This window comes from Poecilia mexicana, unplaced genomic scaffold, assembly GCF_051168715.1.
Source record: "Poecilia mexicana isolate PSO_F unplaced genomic scaffold, ASM5116871v1 scaffold_16, whole genome shotgun sequence".
Taxonomy (NCBI): domain Eukaryota; kingdom Metazoa; phylum Chordata; class Actinopteri; order Cyprinodontiformes; family Poeciliidae; genus Poecilia; species Poecilia mexicana.
Genome location: NW_028263385.1, coordinates 20881659 through 20903055, shown reverse-complemented (window position 1 = coordinate 20903055; position 21397 = coordinate 20881659). Strand labels below are relative to the sequence as shown.

Sequence of the window (21397 nt, the reverse complement as noted above, 5' to 3'; positions counted from 1 at the left end):
ATAGGATGAGAAATGAGCTGATGAGGACATAATGTAGTGTTAAATCAGATAAATCCTCCTGTTCCTCCATTGCTCGTTCATGACAAGTAGACTGCCTGAGAGACTTATTACATCTCTATGCTTTATGGCACAGCTAACTGGTGCCTAATGGCCCGGGTGATACTGTACTGGTTGTTGTATTTTGCACATGTGGTGCTTTCTAGTATTTGCTGTTATTTTGTTTTTCTTCTATTTATATTTGTATAATTTTTACACTATTAGGACAAAATAAACTTGGGGTGAAGTGCCTTGCTCAGGCACACAGCATGTGGGCGAGGAGGAAACGGGAATCAAACTCACAGCTTTCCAACAGCAAGACACCTAATCTTATTCAGCCACAGCTGGTCCAACTCTTTGTAAAGAACTCAGGAGGAGTTCTTCCATCCGACCTTTTGGTTTAGCACTGGTTGCACAGAATTAGCTGAATTAGCCAAAAAATAAACAAAAATATGTCCTGTTCTTGGAATCACTTTCAAGCACCTGAAATCCTGAGTGTTTGGTGATTCTGCATTCGTGTGGACAAAGTGTTTTTGAATGACGTTTTAAGTAATTAAACAATTGCAGTATGTAGCAGTTACATTCAACAACATGTCCTGCATGCCGCATATTTAAGTTCTGCTCGTATTGTAAGAGCTGCAATGCTCATGCTGTGAAATTTGTCGACATTTTCAAAGTGAAAGAAGCATGTAAATTATTTAAGATCATTTTTCCACACTCACCACTCGTAACTTTGGAACACAACACCGCATCAAGTGAAACATCTTATTATAAAGCCAAATAAAAACTGAACTACTTTTTTGGTAACTGCAAGTTCATGTGCTCTAAAACTGATCTGGCACGGTGAGAAGAACCAACAGACAACATGCACGTCCTGAAGGAAGCGGCGTGACAGGTGGGAAAACTGTGCATGAGTGGATCTAACAAGCACAGCAGAAAGGATGAGCACCGGCACTACTGTCAGCCAACAGACAGCAGATGGATTACATGCCGATTCCTCCACCTCTTCGGGATCCGGGCCAGGACAGAACTGCTCTGTTATCATATTACAAATTTGGACAAAACCTTCTTTGCAGCCTGCTGACTCTCTACCCTTTGGCTGAGCTTCTGTTTTGCTATTTACAGCTCAGCCGGGCATTGTAAGGCCAGATTACTCTGCCAGTATTAACCACAGCCAGCTGGTATCACTGAGCCTTTATGAATGAGATCTCATTCGGTGTGTATGTTGTTTTCAAAAACCTGGGTGGGATGCAGTTTCCTGCAACTCAGGGAAGATGTGCAGTTTTATGATGAGGCATAAAACCAAATAGGGAAATGCAGCTGTGCATTCAATACGAAAAGACAGCTGGAAAACACACAAATACAGTAACGTGGGAATATTTCAAGGCCAAGCGATGTAGTTACGTCGGCTGTTTGTCAGAAGATACTACATTTGGGCTAATAGACGTCAGAATTAGCTGGAAGACGAGAAGAGTTCAAACCAATAGTTTGGTCCATTCTGACACTGGTGAGCCCAGCAGCCTCACAAACCCTGGATATTTACAGAACACAATTTTGGTTGGTGATTACAGGATTCTCTCCATGAAGACTTACAAGCCCCAGCCAAGAGAAAAATCCTGTCCAGCAGGTTGACATCTCATTATCCATGTCTACCGCAGACTTCTTCAGGCTACACACAGAGGGTCCACCACAAGGTGCAAGCACAATTAAGTTTCAAGATCATAAGAAAGATGATGGGCATTTTCCAAGAAAGCTTCCAGACAAATCCAAACAACTTCTGAAACAGTAAACTTAGATCAATGTGAAGGAAACGAGGAGATATGAAGAAATCCCAGGGAACAGCTCATGATCTGAAGCAGAAAGTTTAAGAAGTTTACAGAGGCTCTAAATACATTGGACATCCTGTGTTTATTACAGATGTGACAGAAGTCAGAAGCATCTTAACATTTTTTATCCTATATGTCTGGCCAAAGTTTAGCCTGAAGAAAAATGCTGAATTTCACAAACATAACAATATATTTGCCCTTAACCTTCATCACTGTGCCTTAAGATAGGATAGGCAAAAGTCAAGAAGTTAAAATTACGGATCACATGTAAAAAAAAAAAAACCCAACAAAAAACATAAAATAAACAAACAAACACCAGAACCCACAGAGGATTAGATGAAATATTGGTCTTTTATCTTACCCTTGCTCCCGGAGGACCATCTCTGCCTGGAGAGCCAGGGCTTCCAGGAACGCCCTGAAGGAAATACAAATATTCATATTTAAATCGCCAACACCATCAACACTTTGGCAGTATTACACTGTAAAGTGCACAAAGAGATTAAACTGATATTTTATCACTGTTACTTAGCTGAAGGATCAAATACAGTTAAGCACTGAATATCTTCTAATAAAGATTTCATAGCAATAATACTTCTACAAAGGTTAGGAAAGGTTAAAACAGTTAACTTTTTGTCTTAACGATCTTTTAGCAACAGTACATAAAATTGATTTATAGACTGAATGACCTCAGTCTTGGGACAGAGACAGTCTTTCATACTGGCTGGTGACCCTGCCGCTCCATCTCTTGCCCCATTTCCCCTTCAGCCTCCTCATCCCCCCGCAGGTCAAAGCACGCAACCAGTTCCAGAGACGAGTCATAGATTAAGTGTTGAGTTGATTTATCTCTGCACTTTAGTATTAGTGGAAGGCTCATAAAACAGGACAGCTAACACTGTTAAAGATTCGACAAATTACAGACTGGGGTTACAGAGGACAGGCCCGGGTGATTAACGACGTGCCATTGTTCAGATCTTGGCTGAAGTTCAGTCTCCTACATCATCTGCAGAGCTGGACCTTCGGGTTTGTTTTTTTCATGCACGTGTCTACAAACAAACATGGCTGCCAGGGAAATACGTTTTCACGTCTGCGGACACGTCGAATGGTAAACTAAACCAACCAAATTTTGATAACTTTGTACTTATTTTGGAAAAAGTACATTATCTAATGCAATTATTTAACCAAAGATTTGATAGAATATGAATTTGCTCATCATTCCTTCATAAGTGCTTTCTAACCACTGAATCAGTGGTGCAGCCGATTCTGATACATCAGTATTAGGATCTCACTGCTGCAGGTCGACACACAAACGGATCTGCAAGCGCACACTCCAGCTCGCACAGCTCAGACTTTCTGAGATTAAGTGTTGAGCAACATGGGAACATAAGAGTGAGAAAGCACATGCATCTGCCCCGTACCTACAAGGAGGCAATCAAAAGAGCACCCACATCCCTCTTTCGCACAAAGCAAAACATAACTGATAAATTACACAAGCGCATAGGCAGACTAATAAAAAGAACAAAGAATGAAAAATGAGAAAGACCAACGCACACCCAAACCCACAGACTCTCTGCCATACACTGGAGCAGCATTTTTCACAGTCAAATGGAAACCAAGGTGGAGTAGATGCTCAAGACAAGGTTACACTAAATTTACTGCAGCAGGGAAAGACAAGGAAACAGGAAGTACAAAAAAAAGACAGATAATTGATGTTCCATGGTGGTGATATTCTCTTTGGTTCCTCGTATATTATAAATAAAAGCGGTAGAAGCTGCTGTATTACACACACTGCTTCACACACAATCATTCATATACCTTTCTCTCAATACACATTATTACTCAGTAACACAGAGCAGCACAGGAGGGTTTTATTATTAGGACTATGCAGTCAGGAAGAGCTGTAGTGCTCCATCAAAATGTGTAGCGGCTCTCATAGGAAACAAGTTGTTCTTTCCTCATGAGAGGAGCCTTTATTGCACTTTTTATTTAAAAAAAATGTAAAAAAGACTTGTGGAAACATATGGTGTGCGGGTGAATCGCTGTGAATTATAGTCTTTATTAAAGTCTAATGATATGCATAAAGTGGGATATAAAAACAAAAGAGTAAACACCATCCCAACAAATCCCAAAGGTATCTGTATACAGTCATCAGGGACATCATTATCTGCAACAGCATGACGAGTCATTTTGGCTGACAACTGTTTATGTGCCCATCAGCATCAGAACAAACACCTGTTCAATCCAGCTGATGCATTTGTTGTCATGACAGAAATCATTCGACTCAGAAGAGTTTATGAAATGTCTGACAAAGTGAAAATATTTCAAGGCTGACCAACAAGGAAAAAAAAAAAAAGAAATATTTGTCCTGCCAGCAGTGACTTCTGGAGGTGCATCAGTGTCTCAGTTTGACATCATCACTGATTGGCAGATGGGAGCAACAACTGCAACCAGTCCTGCTCAGAAGCATGGAAAAAAAAATGTTTTAACATGGCTTAGCTTTGCTCTTTTCCTGTTGTGTTGCTCAGTACAGATCCCGTCGCCCCATCAGCAGTTTGCTGTTGCTTTACTAGACCTGAAACAAGCTGATCCACTAAATGATCTAATTTCTTCCATCATCTGGTGTCATTTATGATGAAAATCATCCAGTTTGAAAGAAGAAAGGTTACATTTGTAGTTTATAGAGATATAAAACAGGAACATTTACAATATTACAGATTATCTGTAAGAATCGGAGTAATGGAGCCATAAAACCACTGATCCATAGACAAGGTCGATTTTTATTTGTTATTAGCAAAAGCAGGTGGACGAATCAGTAATGGGTAGAAATACATAGAGAAAATCTTAGTTTCCAAAGAGGCCAAAAGCAATATTGTTTAACATTAATTGTTATTGAAGAATCTATTAATAACTTTTATTTGATAGATTTCGTCCAAATATCTCCCTAATTTGACCTGAAATAAAATGTTTTTATTATAATCTAAAGTAAAACAAAGTAGTTTGACAAAAATATCTCCATTGTGGGCAAAGAGAAGTGGCTCAAGGTTAAACCAGTATGGAAAACCTTCACTGTGCATCAGACTAGTCTGCCTCACTCTATGTAAAATGGAAAACAAACACCCAGCAGCAGTGGTGTCATAAAGGTTATACTCCCAAAGCGGCAGAGACAGCAGAAACAGCATTTCCTACTGCAAATAACATGTCAAAAATGCATCTAAATATGGCATAATGCTTATACTAAGTTCTGGCACAAGATGACTTCTACAAGTGTTTTAGAAGTCATTATTAGTGTTCTTAATATGCACATTTTGTTCATTCATTTATCAAAGCAACTAAAAACTCCCCAACAATTTGCAGGAAGAGAAACAACAAAATGCAAAACCCATCTTGGAACGCCGACTTATGAAAACTTTCACTTTATCTCCGCTGGTGTCTCGAGCTCCTTAGGAGAAAACCATAAAATTAATTCATTACTACTTTCATTGGTTCACTGCCCAATAATGGGGATGTTGGCAATAATTATTCACATCTCAGTGATTCCATTAGATTGCTCGCTGTCCACGTGCAAATGTGACAGTAACAAAAACAGCACAGCTCTGCTAAAACACAAACACAGGGCGCAATTTAAACGTTCGTGATCCTCTAAACTCTTTACTATCCTTATCTTCCGAAGCTCTTTTTAAAAACTCTTCATCTGTCTAAGCAAAAGATACGCCAAAACAAAAAAAAACAAAAAACAGAGGTATTAAAGGTAATATTTTCCTTAAAAGAAAAGCAGACACTGCTCGCTGTTGTAATCGTACCCATAAAGTGAAGACATTTTATAACCTTTTTATACTTGTAGTAGTTTGGGACAAAACCAATACACTGAATAAAATATAATTGAGTTCTTGATTATATTTCTTGTTTCCATGAAACATGGATGTTCTCACCGTTGGTCCTCCTGTGCCAGCATCACCTCTCTCTCCCTTTTCTCCACGAATGCCCTGAAAAGGAAACTTTGTCACTAAATCGCCCAAAGACATTGTGGTTTTGAATGGAAGCTAAAACACAACAACAACAAATTAAGGGGTGAAAAAAATTAATTGGATCAAACTACACCAGTTAGTTTGATTCAGCAGCCTTCAGGATTTGTATGCGTTTATGTTTCCGTTTGAGGATCCTGTCACCACAATTTCAAGGCCAAAAAATTTAAAATATAATGTTTAAGCTAAAATGTAGTTACATTTTCATCATGAAAACACTATCAAATGCATAGGTCCTATGCAATTATGAATGTTGCAGTCTTTTATTGTAATGAATGTTTAAAATTAAGATGGTAACAATGCAGATTTCTGAAGTCTCAATTCCAAGAGAGAAAAATAAATGTTCCTCATCAACCCCCAAAAAAGACAGAATATGGCTGCCATGTGTATTGAACAAGGAGACATACATTGCTATACATTTCTTTTATTCATAATTAGCCTGGCGACTGAGTGCAGACTCAACGATGTGTTATATTCAAAGTCTGTAAAAATGCCTAAAAGGTAAAATACGGTAATCAAATCTGTGTTCATGTGTAGATTTGTAGATGCTGCACATTGATCGTGTGTTTTTAAGACTTTTAAATGACATTATTTTACTTTTAAATTGTTAGAATACTATTTGAATCTTGTTATACCAACAACATATCCAGACAAATATTAGCATCGACGGCTAAATCTGCCACATTTACATGACGAACTGAAGTATTTAATGTGCGACATCCTTTCTAAGTAAAGTAAATGTGTCATTATACTTAGGGGTGAACGACTACTCAAACGCAGGCTTACTGGAGGTCCCTGAATGGAGAGTCCACTGGGTCCCTGAGGACCAGGCGGTCCTGGAGGCCCAGACGGGCCGATTTCCCCCATAGGTCCCTGGGGTCCCTATAAAAACCACCACAACAAAGGAACAAGGTCAAAATGATATGAAGTTTGATGAGCCAGGGCATTTTTTTGATGAAGTTGATAAAATACTAAAGGACTAAAACAGCTGAACATTTGTCTCACATTCACAAACCAAAATTAATTTATTAAGCTGGTTTCACCCTGTAAGACACAAGAGCTTCAATGCGCAAAGGACACCATAAAAAGTTTTACAATGGTTGATTTTTGTGGTCTTGTGTTGGGATTTCCAGGAAATCAGTGTTTTAAAGATTCTTTAGTTGTGTTTTGAGATTATAGGCAACACTGCTCACCCATAGAGATCAGAGGCACAAAAAACACACTTTTACCTCATACAGTTTGATAGTTTAGGCCTCTTTATTAAATATGTATGTAAAATCAAAACATATTAACTTTACTAAAAGCTCCAAGATCTTTTTATCCCTCCAAATACAATTCATTTATTGTTATGCATTATTTTAATTTAAAAAGTACTTTATTTTTCTGAGATGTGTCCCTGATCTATAAAATGTCAAACAGGTGACTTAAGAGTGACATACATCCTCTGATCGACATTACTTCCACTATTTCTACAGCAGGACTTTCATTTGGACACTTCAGTCATCTGCAATCTGGTTTTTCATGCTGTTGGAGTTTCATTTTATTACAGTGTGAAAAGTGCAGACAGCTTTCCTGCAACAGCAGCCAGAAAAGAGGGGTTAATGAGAACCAAAACTGAGTTTCAGCACAGTGGCAGTCATAGCCAAAATAATTTTTAACTGTGTTTATTATTTTACTCTTCAACCATGCGCATCCTGAGTTTATGTGTTTCTTATCCATGAAAACACACCAAGAAACCACAGATCAGTTGTGCAAGAATGAAGGAGGAACAAAAACAAAGACCTAAGTGTTCAATCAATCGAGAAGTATGACTTTACTTTTAGGGTCGAGTTGTGTAATATGTATTGCATGTCACATACACCATCTTTCTGTCTAAGTATTTGATAGTCTCCCCACTTACAATGAGTGGAGAGGTCTGTAACATCCATTGTAGGTACACCTCAACTGTGAGACAGAATCTAAAAGAAGAAATCCAGAAAATCACATTGTATGATTTTTAAATCAACTTATTTTATTGCATGAAATAAGTATTTGATCACCTGCCAACCACGAAGAATTTTGTTTTTCACAGACCTGTTAGTTCATATTTAAGAAGCCATCCTATCCTCCACTCCTTACTGAACTAATTGCATCTGGATAAAAAAAAACCTTCCATCAACACTATGGGCAAAACCGAAGCGTTTCTAAGGACACCAGGAACAAAACTGTAGTCTGCATAAGGCTGGCATGTAGATCCCCAGCAGATTGTCCTTGGGGCTACAGGACAATCGGCAAATGGCTCAGAGAGGAAGCAAGCACAGTTGGCACAATTATGAAAGAAACTCAAGATACAACACCGGAGGATCTGGTCAATCACCTTACAAGTGCCATAGTCTCAAAAGTTGCCCTCACTAAGACACAACGCTAACCCTAACTCTAACCCCATGAAAAATCACCCCAATCATTAAGCATGGAGGTGTAAATCTCATAATTTGGAGGTGATTTTCTGTGAAGGGACAGGAACTGAACTATATATGAGGCCATGTACTATGAGACTTTGGGTAACAACCTTATTCCCTCAGTAAAGACTCTGAAAATAAATCATGGCTGTCAGAAGCCTGCAGTCTTTAGATCTTACACTGGTTAAAAAAAAAACATCTTTGGAGGGATTAGAAACTCATGTTCCCAGTGACAGCCCCGAAACTTGGAAAAAAATATGTTTGGAGGAGTGGGCCAAAATCCCTGCTACAGTGTGTGCAAACCTGGTCAAAAACTGGAGGAAACGCCTGACTTCTGTAACTGCAAACAAAGGTTTCTGTATTATGTTTGATTTTTCCTTTGTATCAGATACTTATTTCATGCCATAAAATGTAAATCAATAACAAAAGAAATCTACAATCTAATTTTGTGGGTCTCTTTGTTCAGATTCTGTCTCTCACTGATGAAAATTACAAACCTCTCCAATCTCCAAGTGCACAAACCTGAAAAATTGTCACCATATAAAATACTTATTTTCTCCACTGTAATGTTAAAATGTTTACTGGAGAATAAAAGTTGAGACATGCAAAAGTTTGTTTCTGCAAAATCAATTCAGTTTTATTCAAAGACAGAGGAAGATTTACTATTTCATTTAAAAATCTGAGAGAAAACGATCAAGTGACTTTGTCTGTGTTGCAGAATATTTAAATGATTTATTTTAATAAACTGGACTGAGTTCAACTGAATCCAAGTTTCAGATATTTGTATTACTGGACTTGTTAATCTTGTAAAGGTTCATATGGTATTTGTTGTGAGCTGAAATGAAATGTGTGCTCAGCTGAGAAGAAACTTCAGATTTTTTTCCAAACTTGTTTTCCTTGTGTGTGATTCCATTTGATTTTGTTTTTGTGAAATAAAGTCAAAATAGTTGATATGCATTTCAGACTGGTACTACTACTAAAAAATAAAGTCCCAGAAATTAAGTACCCAGTACTAACCGTCACTCCTGGTTCCCCTCTGTTTCCTCTGGCTCCCCTTATCCCGGGTCCACCCTAAGCCGATGATAAAAAAAAAAGTAGTTAAAGAGCAAACAACGTCATAATATAGAGTCATAAAACTTATAAATATTAACAGGATAAAACTGGAAAAATCTTAATTGGCCTTTCCATTATTTTTTTAAAGCAGACAGGCAATTATAAAAACAACCAACTTTCCACAAGAAAAAAAAAATTGAAAAAAATCTTGTGTTATTTGGATGCAGTGGACTAGCAGACTGGCTGGTTTTTCTTTATTGTTTAGCTAAAAATACTAATTTAACTGGAATGTGTAGAATAGGCAATTCATAGGTTATTGGCAACACAGAAAAATGGCGGAATGAGCACTTTGGCTAAAAAGATCAACTCATGGAATTAAACAGTAGGGAGGACGTAATTTACCTCGTAAAGAAACAATTGGAATCCAGACTTTAAGAGAAGAAACAAGCCAAATGTGACAACATTTTGCACAATAACACTCATTGCACAGAAAAATAATAGATTAAAATAGAAACAGCCAGCCCATGAGATGACAAAAGTTGCTGTTTGTGAGCATAAAGTTAAATTGGGTGGCAGAGTATTTGGAATAATGTTCATCTGAGTTACAAAACACCATTTGCCACCATTAGTAGTGATACTAATAAGAGCATTTTTAGGATTCGGAATATTAGAGGTGATATTCCAGTTTCTGCTGTCTTTTACTACATTTATTCATCCTGGCATTAGTAAATCTAGCTTAAAAAGCTGTTTGGTGATATTTTCTCCATTTCTGTATTTGTGATACATAGAAGTGTGTGCTTTGATTTTCTCACACAGTAATCTTCCTTCATCCTGGATAATGCTTAGCTGCACAGCACACAGACAGTGGGGATGTTTTTCCTTGCTTGGATCAAAAGTCTAGCAAGAAGACAGTGTGTTTGTGTGTTTGTGTGTATTGTGTAAATGGGGGAAACTACCATGATGGATTTTTTTCATGTTTCAGGAATACATACATTTATATTTATATTTGAATTTGCATATATTTGGGATAAACCCGGGTGTAGAAAAATCCAAGCAGATATGCTTTTCTTTTCCAACAGTATGAGTCTTACATTTGGAGCAAAACCTGCAAAGAAACCAAAATTAGCTTCCAGCAGGAGTAAAACAAATAATTACGTTTGGATTTGTATGCGGGCCCCCAGTAATGAAAGAAAAACAGAGCTCTATGTCTATGATTTTCTGAGTAATTTGATGCCAAAGACAAATTTATATCTTGGATGTAGGCCAGCATGGGCACTTTCCAATTTCTATCAAACGGAGATGATAGGTTGGGCACGCCTTACTTTCCAAACGCTGGATTGATCGTTGGCTAATGTTGAGTGTTGAACTGTGGCTAGGTTAAACACACAATGTAGAGGCGATCAGTGGAATATGACGCATAGAAAACCGAAGAGGTCCGCCGCTGCTTAAAACAGAAACGTCATCAATCATAGTTATGGTTTAAAGGCAAACATCAGAACAAGCAAGGATTGTTACAGAAAATTACCTGAATCAGTCTGCATGGTGGAAATATATACATGTATATTCTAATTTTTGTATATTAAAAACAAAAACGTATATGCTTAATCACCCAAAAATACCACTTTAGTTTTAGTTTAATGGTTTGCAGTGTTTTTATTTGGATCCAATGTTTGGCACGGGTGTTGATTGTACATCAAACTCGAATGAGACCCAGCTTTAAACAACACACCCCGTTATGCACCTGAAGTTGAATAAAAACATAAACCTAGCAAATATTTGGTTATTGAAACTGACTTTCGGTCCCAAAAAAGGCCCAAAACAGAGAGGGATGTGAAGACTAAGTTCGCCTCTGAAATCAGTATCAGTTCATTTGATTGAGATAAAAGCAGTCTAGTCATTTGTATGGATTTATTTTTACATAGTACTATCAAGGTGAGTCATTACAATTTTTTTTTTCCCCACCAGTCTTGTAGATTTGTTGCTGCATTCATCATCACTGTGCGTCGGTGGCCCACTCTGAGTCAAACGTCCACTACCAATCAGATGGGCTCACATTTGACTCCAGATCACTTTGGTATAGGAAGAAGTTCGTACTAGACAATAAGGTCCTCTGGTTCTAAAACAGCCTCCAAAAATCAGCCTTCTCCAAACCAACTGAAGATACTGGAGATATTTGTTCTGATTTGCTGGGTTGACATAAAACAGAGTCCAGTGCACAAATACTACTTTGCTCTAATCTGTTTAAAGAACACTACACCAGAGGTCTTATGTTTCATTCAGACATAGGTGCCATTATTGATATGAAAATAGTGACATATCTTCATGCATTCCTGTGGACTGAAGCATGGAAGATCAACCCAATCAAAAGAATAAACTGGTGTTCCTACAGGGGGCCCGGATGGTCCTGGAGGTCCTTTGCTTTCCTGAGAACAGGTGCAGGCATGGGGCAGGGGAGGACACTGCTCCTCCACTCTCTGAAAGCACACATACAAAAAGAGCACCAATTGAATGACCAAGGTTGATATCTACAGCTGCAACTGTTACATAACAGGCAGAGACTTCAAGGACAAATGTCAGCAAGTTGGAAATCTCACAGTTAAGAGGAGGATCTGCAAATGGAAGCTGTTGTTTAAGTAATGCTAGCTGTGTTAACGATGCTAAATGCCAGCAATGATTTTGCCTAAACCCTGTATTACAGCAACTGTTCTCACACAGTAATCTCCTCTTTTTCACAATGCAGTTTTTTTTAAAGAGAAATTCTAATTGACTAAAATCATCACTGACAGACCAAAGCTACACAATAAAATGGAGATTGGAAATCAGCCATAAAACTTTTTTTTATATCTCATAAAATGTGATATATAATGATATACAACACTCCACCCTCAGGGATCAAGACATGACTGAAACAGCTGTTTTTGAGGGATGAGTAAAGTTTTATTGAATTGAATCAAAGTAAAATTTTGACAAATTATTTTTGACACTCAGGAAAATAAATCAACATTTGTGTGCATGCCAAAAGACGAGGCTGACAATCGTCGATGTTCTCAGGTTAGTCCCTGAATGAATCTAGACAGTCAAAGTTTGATCATATTAGCAATCACCCCATGGATTATTTGTGTCCGTTTCAGACAGCTAATAAATCTCTTGCACAACACGGACAAAAAAAAAAAACAGAAAAAAAAAAAGACGTTTTAAACGCGTGACCGATATCTTTCCGTTTCTTACCAAAGCTGGCAGCTCACAGCACTTATCTCTGCTGGCCCAGGACGTGCTGCAGATGATGTCAAACATCTGCAGCTGAAACTGTAAACACACACACACACACACAACCATTTTCATTACTACTGCAAATAAAAAATGTCAAAACGGATCAATACTACAGGATGGACACAGAGTAAAATCTGGCAAGATATGATTATTTCATTCACTGCATATTATTTCATTGCAGTTATGCACATTTCATTGCATTAGATGCACTTGTATTTGACATAAACTGTGTTTAATGGAGAAAATGTTCAGAAGAGACACTCTCCAGAACAAAGACATTAAAAGCCATCGGGTCTCGGAAACAAATGTGACCCAGTTGATGGCTATTACACAGTATTTAAGCTGAAAAGCAGTTTATATTATAATAAAAGTTGACATTAAAATGTAGTAGTAAAAGAAAGTGATGCTGTGGAAAGTCCCACCTTGGATTAACCAGGCTGGGATAGTTTTATCTTTAAAGTTTAAATATGTTCTAGATGAGACATGACAGGCTTTGATACATGACTGCAGACTTGGATGGAAATGTGTTTTTCTTTCTGCCACTGTTTTATTTCAACAATCCTTATCTTTAATACAAAATGTTATCTGCCAGGGCCATGATGCAGAGTAAAGCAACAGCGATATTCATTAGTAAAATAAAAAAAAAAAAAAAAAAGAACTGCTTGAAAATTTCAGATTTAGTTCAAATATGATGAAAAACAGCAGCATCATTAAAAAAAGAAGTAAATTGTAAGTAACTTTGGTCCAGTATCTCCTGTTTTTGTTAGTTACTGCAGATTGAAGAGCTGATTTTGGTGTAATTGTCTTAGTTTGGGTCATCATTGTGTACCATTATAATGGGTTTTAAATTAAAATGAGCCAGGGATATCTGTAATCCCTTTGGGAACTTGGTACGTTTATTTTTGTCACATTACAATCCCATTAAATATATTTTATTGAGATTGTATGCGAAAAACCAACACAAAGTGATGGAGTGGAGGGAAAACTATACATGAAAATGCAGTCACTTTACTTTGATACCCCTAAATAAAATCCAGAGCAAAATCCAGAACAGTCCCACTTGTGTGCAATTTGAATTCAATAAATATCCACTCTAGCTATTCTATGAAAACCTCAAAGGTTTGTTAGTGATCAAATTACACAAGGAAGTCCAAAGAACACAGGGATTAAGCTACAGACAAACGCTTAAAGGGTTAATGTCGGTTTAGGTTAAGAAAAAAAATAAAATTTTGAACACATCATGGAACAATGCTGAAAGTGGAAAGACATGGCTGAATTAATCAATTTGTAATCTTAAGTTAGATTCATATAACATGTCATTTTTTTCTCATCACAACATAAAATTTAGTTCATTTTTTGTGGTTCTGTTGTAAATTTGTAGAGTTTTATTTTGAAGATAAAGGATTAACCAGCAGACTACCTGAAATACGGGGACAGGCAAGTAAAGTATTAATTACAGCAGCAGCCGAGACCTTCAGAGATCCATAGCTCATGTAGGAAAATCTATAGGACAGCTGTTAACTGACCTTTGGACATTGAATCAAGATTTATGGACCACAGAGTGTTCTGCCAATTTTTGAATGACAGCCCACGGATGTCTTGTTCAGTTTTTCACACACAAAGGACAGAGAAGACACAAAGCATACAAAAAGTGCTGTGGTCACATGAGAATACAACTTAACTTTTTTCTAAAATTAAACAAGTTGCTGATGGAAATGAACTCTGCATGTCATCCTGACAACTGAGTCTACGAAAAGACTCAGTTGTAGTTCAGACAAACAAGTTGTTCATGGGAAGATGGATGGTGCCAAGTACAGGGAAATCCTGGAACTAAAACTACTGGAGGGCATAGAAAGACATGAGAGTGGGGGGAAGTCACCTTCCAGCAGAGAAGCCACCCAAATATTAGCGCTACAAGGGAATAGTTCAGAATACACACAAGTCAAGACTTAAATCCAACTGAGAATCTGTTCATGATCAGATTTTCAAAAATGCTCAATTTAATCAAAGTAAGCCTGAGCTATAAAACGGCTAAAACCTCAATCTCCAGATATTTAAAGATTGTAATAATCTAAAAGATCTGCAGCTGTGAATAGAGTAAAAGGTGTTTCTACAGAGCATAGACTCATTGCCTACTGAATATAATGCACACTTTAAGATTTTTTTACGTGAAGTCATCTCATTTTTCACAATTTTAAAATGATTAGATGCCATCTCAGTGAGATTATTACTCCTAAGAAAGCAATGGTTAAAGAAGCAAAATGTTCAAATAAAATTAATTGAGGCAAAATGTGAAAAAGTTCCTGGTATGGATACTATTGTAGGCATTTTGTGTGTCCCCTCTCTCTATAATCTGCACCTCTCTCTATAATCTGCACTTCATCTTGTATCTGGGACTTTCAGGTTTTAGTTATTTACTCAATTTATATCTGAAAAAGCCTCTTCTCATCATGATAAAGTCATGATCAATAATAATAATAATGGTTATTATTATTACATTAATGATAATTATAAGTTTGTGATTAGATATTTTGAAAACAGAATAAATAAAACTTGCATTGTTTTAAACAAATTTAAAGTAAACACCTAATAATAGCTCCATGATACCACTTTGTATTTCCAGCAGGATGTCTCACCATCCTGCCTGCCAATATGTGCCCAAAATCACTTTTTTTCATACATTTGTGACACTTTGCAAATTTCTACTTGCCATAAATACAATGTACTCCCACTGATTGACTCACTACAAGGTATTTATGGGGGTAAATTTTCACACATTTTTCATACCCTCTTGGAATATGGGGGGGGTGGACAACAAGCACAGCAACATATTTTGCACAAATTAATATTTTGTCAAATTTCTCTCTGTAAAATTTCAAGAGTGGACTCCAAGGCATTTTTTTCCTCCACCATCCTAGAATCTTCTTTTGTCTATAGATATACATTAATCGGTACTAACCGGAGCAGAGCCGTCTCTTTTGGCTCTGGACCGAACCATTTTCCCCAGGACCTCGACTCCGTCTGTGGTGATATTCCCAGCCGCTCTGATGGACTTCTCCCCGACCACAGAGCAGTCCAACACCACCTTCACCGACGTCTTGCTGACGGTTACATGGAGCTGTGTGGCAGAGCAAGAGCAGGGTCAGAAAACAAGGTGTCATAGAAATTTCCTAATTGACAGACATCAGAGTAAGATAACAGTGAGCAATCTTTGAAATTATCCTTAATTCTGCTTAAATTAAGGATAATTATCCTTAATTTAAGGATAATGTGTTGAAGCAATCCAACTAAACACAGCGTTAAGCTAGTGGAAATAAAGGACACTTTTACCAAGTGTTCCCGCAACTTGAAAAGGTTTATGCTGGACATTCAGAAATACCCTTCAAAATAAAAGCTTCACAGTTTCATAGGTGAAATTACTACAAAATGGATACCATACGATTGTTGTTACTTAACTGGTGCCTACCAAGGGATTGTGTTTACCTTTCAAAATAAACTTCTAAGAAGCTTTCAAATTAAAGTTTTTTGCATAAATTAGTCCAATTTTGTGATCTAAATTTCTCAGGAACCTGCACCATGATGAAAACGGGATCAGGTTTTATTTTCAAAATGAATTTATTTTATGATCTTTAAAGTAGAAATGTGGCTCTTTTCTTTGCTTTGAGTGAGAAATTTCTTTAAATTCGCTTGGTTGATTCTTCGTTACTACTGTGCATCATTTTGGTTCTGTGTCTAACCTAACGACACGTCAAAAATAAATGATCTTACACACCAAATTGAACAATAAAAATTTCTTCAGCGGTTTTTCACCATTTATTCTTATGATTCAGTTGCCAACTTTTAGGTTTATATTTCCAGTCAAATACATGCAGTCAAGTAAAAAGGTACTGCCAGTGTGCTTTTAGGCCAAAGCTGGCTTGATGAGCCAGACTGAAGTTGGACTATTCTGGGAATACTCCCAGAGTGTTTCAGCAAATGAGCTCTATAATCACCCTTACCATAAACTCCCCTGTGCCTGTGCGTTTTTTTTTTTTATTTTTTATTTTTTCCCTTTTAGATAAATACTTTCCAAAAGTATCTGCAATGAGCAAACAAATAACCCGATCCACCCTGAGCTCTGGAAGTCTGTGAGCTAAAACTGCCTACTTAAGAGAAAAGTGCTGCCAGATCCATGAACCATCACATCCAGATGTCTGTACAGTTAATGAGGAAAGAAACCGGCATTCTGGTGAAGGACAGTAATAACCTAGACCATTAGCGTCTGTGTGTTTCCCCATTATGCTTTTTTTTCCCCCTCATAACCTCTATGCTCTTGCTCATCTTCAGCAAAACATGCACAGACACCCTATGTCAAAGGTGCATAAATGAATGTTATTTGCAGATAATATGGAGACAAAGTTCAGATGTGAGAGCCAGAATGCAGTCCTCTGCTGAGGTGTGAACATCGTTTTTTTTTTTTTTTTTTTTTATGACTTTTGTGTCCTTCAGTCTGAATACTTCACCGGGCATAACGCGTGTTGAGCTTTTGTGAAATAAAGCATAATGAAAATCCTCCATGGTGCAGACATTTAGCTGATATTTAGTGGCATTCAGTTAAGGTTAATATTAGTGGTTAGGGAATGAGTGCAGGGCAGGGAAATGTCGATGGTATATAAGCAGCACTGTGTGGTATGTGCATGTCTGTCTTTCTGTGTTTCAGCATTTTCCTCCATGTGACTCTGGCCTTCATGCTAAATGAAAAATGTCTTGTTTGCACATTTCGGTTTTATAAAATCAAAATTATCTTGTCAGGAAGTAAAAGCACATGTTTTAATTTTAAATTATGAACACGTTTTTCTCTCTTAAAAGGTCACATTCTCAAAGAAAAACAGAGCTTGAAGCTTACCACTTCCAGAATGTACTTTTCTTCTTGTCATTGATATAGCAATGTAGTACCATACAGTGGCTATCAGTTCACACACATTTGTCAATTTAACTGAAACCCAATAAAGTGAAAAGATGTGGAAAACTTAAACTCATACGTTCTTGAACCTTTTGATTCAATTTCAACATTCAGTCTTCCTGGGTTCACACCTGCCATCCGTTATTGCAAATCCAATTAGAAAGGAAATTAAGTTCAACTCTCCCAGCAGCATTTTCTTGACATCTGGTCCTTCATATCATTGAGCTAAAAAACCACAGCTAAAAGCCATGGTTTAAAAGTTATTTCTGGCAAAAAACATCACCATAAACGCCAAACAAACCCACAGAACAACATCATCCTGGCAACAGCGTGAGCTGGTGTCCCTTTATCAAACGTGCAACTGGGGTTTTCGTTGAGCTAATTTAAAATATAAAGTCTGATTGACAGTTTTCACCCAAAATTTTTCAGATGCATTAAACTGCATTAAACTGGACCTTAAAATAGATGTGATTTTTTTTTTTTTTTTTTTTTAGGTCTTAAAAGGAGGAGTGAATGACCTAGTCAAAGTTCACCCCTAAATATGTGGTCTCCTGAAGATGGGTATTGGGACAAAAAAAGTAGGGAATGACTACAAGTGACAACAATATGGAATAAGAGGGAAAAAACACACATAAATTCACTGGATCAGAAATTATAATCAGATTGAAACTTAATCCCACTGATGAATAATAATGGATTTGAGCCCAGATGAAGGCTGTTTAATGATTGGTGTCACTCATTACAGCTAACTTCCTATTTATTGATGCCCACTGTTGTGATTTTACATAATCTGTTTAAGGGCTGCATATGATTTTAAAATATACAAATATATTTTATTTTATTTTATTTTAACTACACCATGAGACTCTGTAAGTGACTGAGAGCTAGAAAACCCAAAAAAGCTAGCTAAAGCTCTACAACGATGATTTGTAGCTCACAGTAAGAGTTTTAGCACACATGTCTTTTTTAATGTTTAATCATGTGGGGAGGTACAAAAATAGCATTCACACGCCTCTGGAGAATATTATGGCTCTGAGCAATGTGTGAGTTACAGCGAAGACAAGTTTCTCTTCTCCCCTTTGTGTCTCCGTTTTCTACGACTATATTTTTTTCTTTGCGACTAAAACTCAGTCATTTCTATCTATTCCTCTGTTCTCTGCTTTTACCTGTTCCTGTTTTCCGTCTCTCCCCCCGGGGTTTGTCGGCCCGTCTGTGCCTGTGTGCCTCAGTAAGCTTTGACAGATCCTACTGGGTTTCCTGCTTTAACGCGCGGCGTCTTCATATGGTAATCCTTTTCTAAAGGCCACACAAACAAGCTCATGCTCACGAACACTCCTCTTATTCACTTGTCATCCTGTCTAAATAGAAGCAAACACTTCCTTTGGTCTGGCAGTCCTCTGCATCTGTTCCTGCTCTGAACGTCGCCATGTTCGCCAACAAAGGCAAACAGCTGAATGATGGACAGCTACTCCCGCACATTTTGAGATAAGGAATGGAAAACTGGAGGCTGGTGGGTGGCTGTGAGGTTGTTTTTAGCAAAAAAAAAACTTTAAGTAGTGACAGTATAAACCAGCTGCTCCTTAAAGAAGAAGAATGCCTTATTTTCCAAATCCTAGCAAGTTTCTTAGAACTAACCAGTTAGAGATATTCATACAAGATCCCTGAGGATTGAATATCTTCATTTTAATGGGGCTGATCAGAGTTTTGTAGTCTGCATATACTGAGTCTGTGGAGACCAAATCATCTATTCCACACCTGTATTATTGTTTAGCCTATGTTATAATTTTCATTTTTAATTGTTTCTCATAAACGGGAATAAAAGTTTTTCTGCAACAGAAATCTCCCTGGACTTTGGTGCTGCTTTTTCAGTGCGATACCACACAATTTACATAAAAATCCACTTTATTAAAATATCTAAATGAGAAACAATTCAGCTTAATGGTATACCCACCGGGGCTGAGCTAAATTAGAAAGAGAAAAGAAATCTTGTTTTCTCAAACTCCCGTGTGTGTGGTTCAATCATAAATAAAAGTCAAAATATTAATAAATCAGAAAAGACAGACCGAGAGGAGGGAGATGGGCTCTTTAGTTGGAGGTTCAAACTCTCTAAAACAGTGCTGATAAAAAAAGAGAACAATTCTCAGCCCATGAGGCTCTGAAATCCCCCCAGCCTAAATGTACAACTTCAAAAACATCCAAATACTCGTGGGATGTTCCTGTTTTTGTGCTTCACAGCTGCCTGTACCCTACAGTCCAGCTCCACCAGCTCCCCTCTGTTCAGCACAGTTTCTGTGCCGCAATCAGAAGTGTATTATGAAATTGGTCTTTATTAACTTTCACAGGGACTTGCAAAAGTATCCATACCAATTTCTAGTGTTTTTATCATTTGCACCACAAACATCATATACTTTATTGTGTTTTTTTTTTAATGACACACCAGCACAAAGTAGTGCATAAGTAAACTGTAGAGCTAAAAAGGTACTTGGTTTAATTATTTTTCACAGTTAGAAATCTTAAAAGTATGGACTTTGTATTAAGCCTCCCAAGTCAATACTGTACAGCTGCAGGTCTTTTGGAGGATGTCTCCGTCAGCTCATCTGAATTTTTCACAAATTTTTCTTTCCAAGTTACACCAGTCAGATGAGACAGGAGAGCCTGTGAACATCAATTTTTCAAGTTTCACCACAGAATCTCAATTCTTTGATTCGGGTCTGCATTGTAACCCATCATCCAATCAATCATCTGCAATTGTAGAGCACTTTGCATACAGATAGGTGTAAAGAGGATAAAACTGGTTAACTGCTTAATAAAAACTAGAAATTATTGAAGTAAGAAGACACAAATAGATCAATAAATTATACAATTAAAGACAATGAGGATCAGAAGAAAATGTTCCTCTGCAGCTCTGGCTGCGTTTTTGGGATCATTATCCTCCTGGAAGGCGACCCACTGCCCCAGTCTTTAGTTTTTTTTTCCATTATAACAGGTTTTCTCTCACAATTGTTTCCCTCTGTCCCTTGGATAATATCAAATATGTCTGATGGTTTTCTGCTAACAGATTCTCCAAGCTGAGTTGTGGGTCTGAACAGGCCTTTTGGCTGTTTTTTTCTGACAAACGCTCCCCTTCTGGCCCTCGGCTTGACAATCATGTCCTAAATTATACCTACACTTGTGTCACACTCAGATAATGGCGATCATAAAAGCTTGTTTTATAACCTAAACCTGCGTAACCTTCTTGACTGCTCTATCCCTGACCAGTCTGGTGTTTCCCTTGGATATCATGATGGTTATTGTTCATTAGTGTTTTCTGGTAAACCTGTGAAAGAACATCTGTAATTTATAACACTTTTACCAAAGGGTGTCATATTAAAAGGTCAAGTTTTTATTTGTGAAACATTTCTGAAAAAGAATCCTTTCCTTCAGCAGCTTTAATACTTCAAATAAAATCCTGATCAAAGTTTGTATAACATGACAAAGTAGAAATGTTAACAGGATATAGAAAGTTATTCAGGGCCCATTTTTACTTCAGGCTACATCCACCATTTAAACGAAATGGTTTAAGATACTTGTCCGCAACACGCACCTTGTGGAAGCTGCCGTGGAAAACCTTTTTGATTTCTGGTCCTTCAAACGTAACAGTCTGGAAGTCTCCTCTGTAGTCGTGGTTGAAGAATGTCAGCGTCTTCCCAGAGCCTGGGGGACGAGGTTAGAGGAAGTTCACGTTTGCAGACAGAATTAACTTTTCTTGGATTTAACTCAGCTATGCTGTTTTTGGAAAAACAAGCCATCTCAATGATACCATTTGTATAAATA

At 37.4% G+C, this 21397-nt stretch overlaps 1 protein-coding gene across 1 annotated transcript in view; it reads right to left on the bottom strand.

The window, feature by feature from the left end:
• The window catches only part of LOC106933441 (collagen alpha-1(XIV) chain), a 42598-nt gene that overhangs the window by 18010 nt on the left and 3191 nt on the right, over positions 1–21397 (bottom strand). The window contains exons 6-13 of the mRNA XM_088014195.1: positions 21168–21277; positions 15602–15760; positions 12601–12678; positions 11760–11846; positions 9337–9390; positions 6668–6763; positions 5789–5842; positions 2224–2277 (exon numbers count right to left, since the gene is read on the bottom strand). Coding sequence (XP_087870321.1) covers positions 2224–2277; positions 5789–5842; positions 6668–6763; positions 9337–9390; positions 11760–11846; positions 12601–12678; positions 15602–15760; positions 21168–21277 — 692 coding nt within the window. The remainder of the gene's footprint in view (positions 1–2223; positions 2278–5788; positions 5843–6667; positions 6764–9336; positions 9391–11759; positions 11847–12600; positions 12679–15601; positions 15761–21167; positions 21278–21397) is intronic.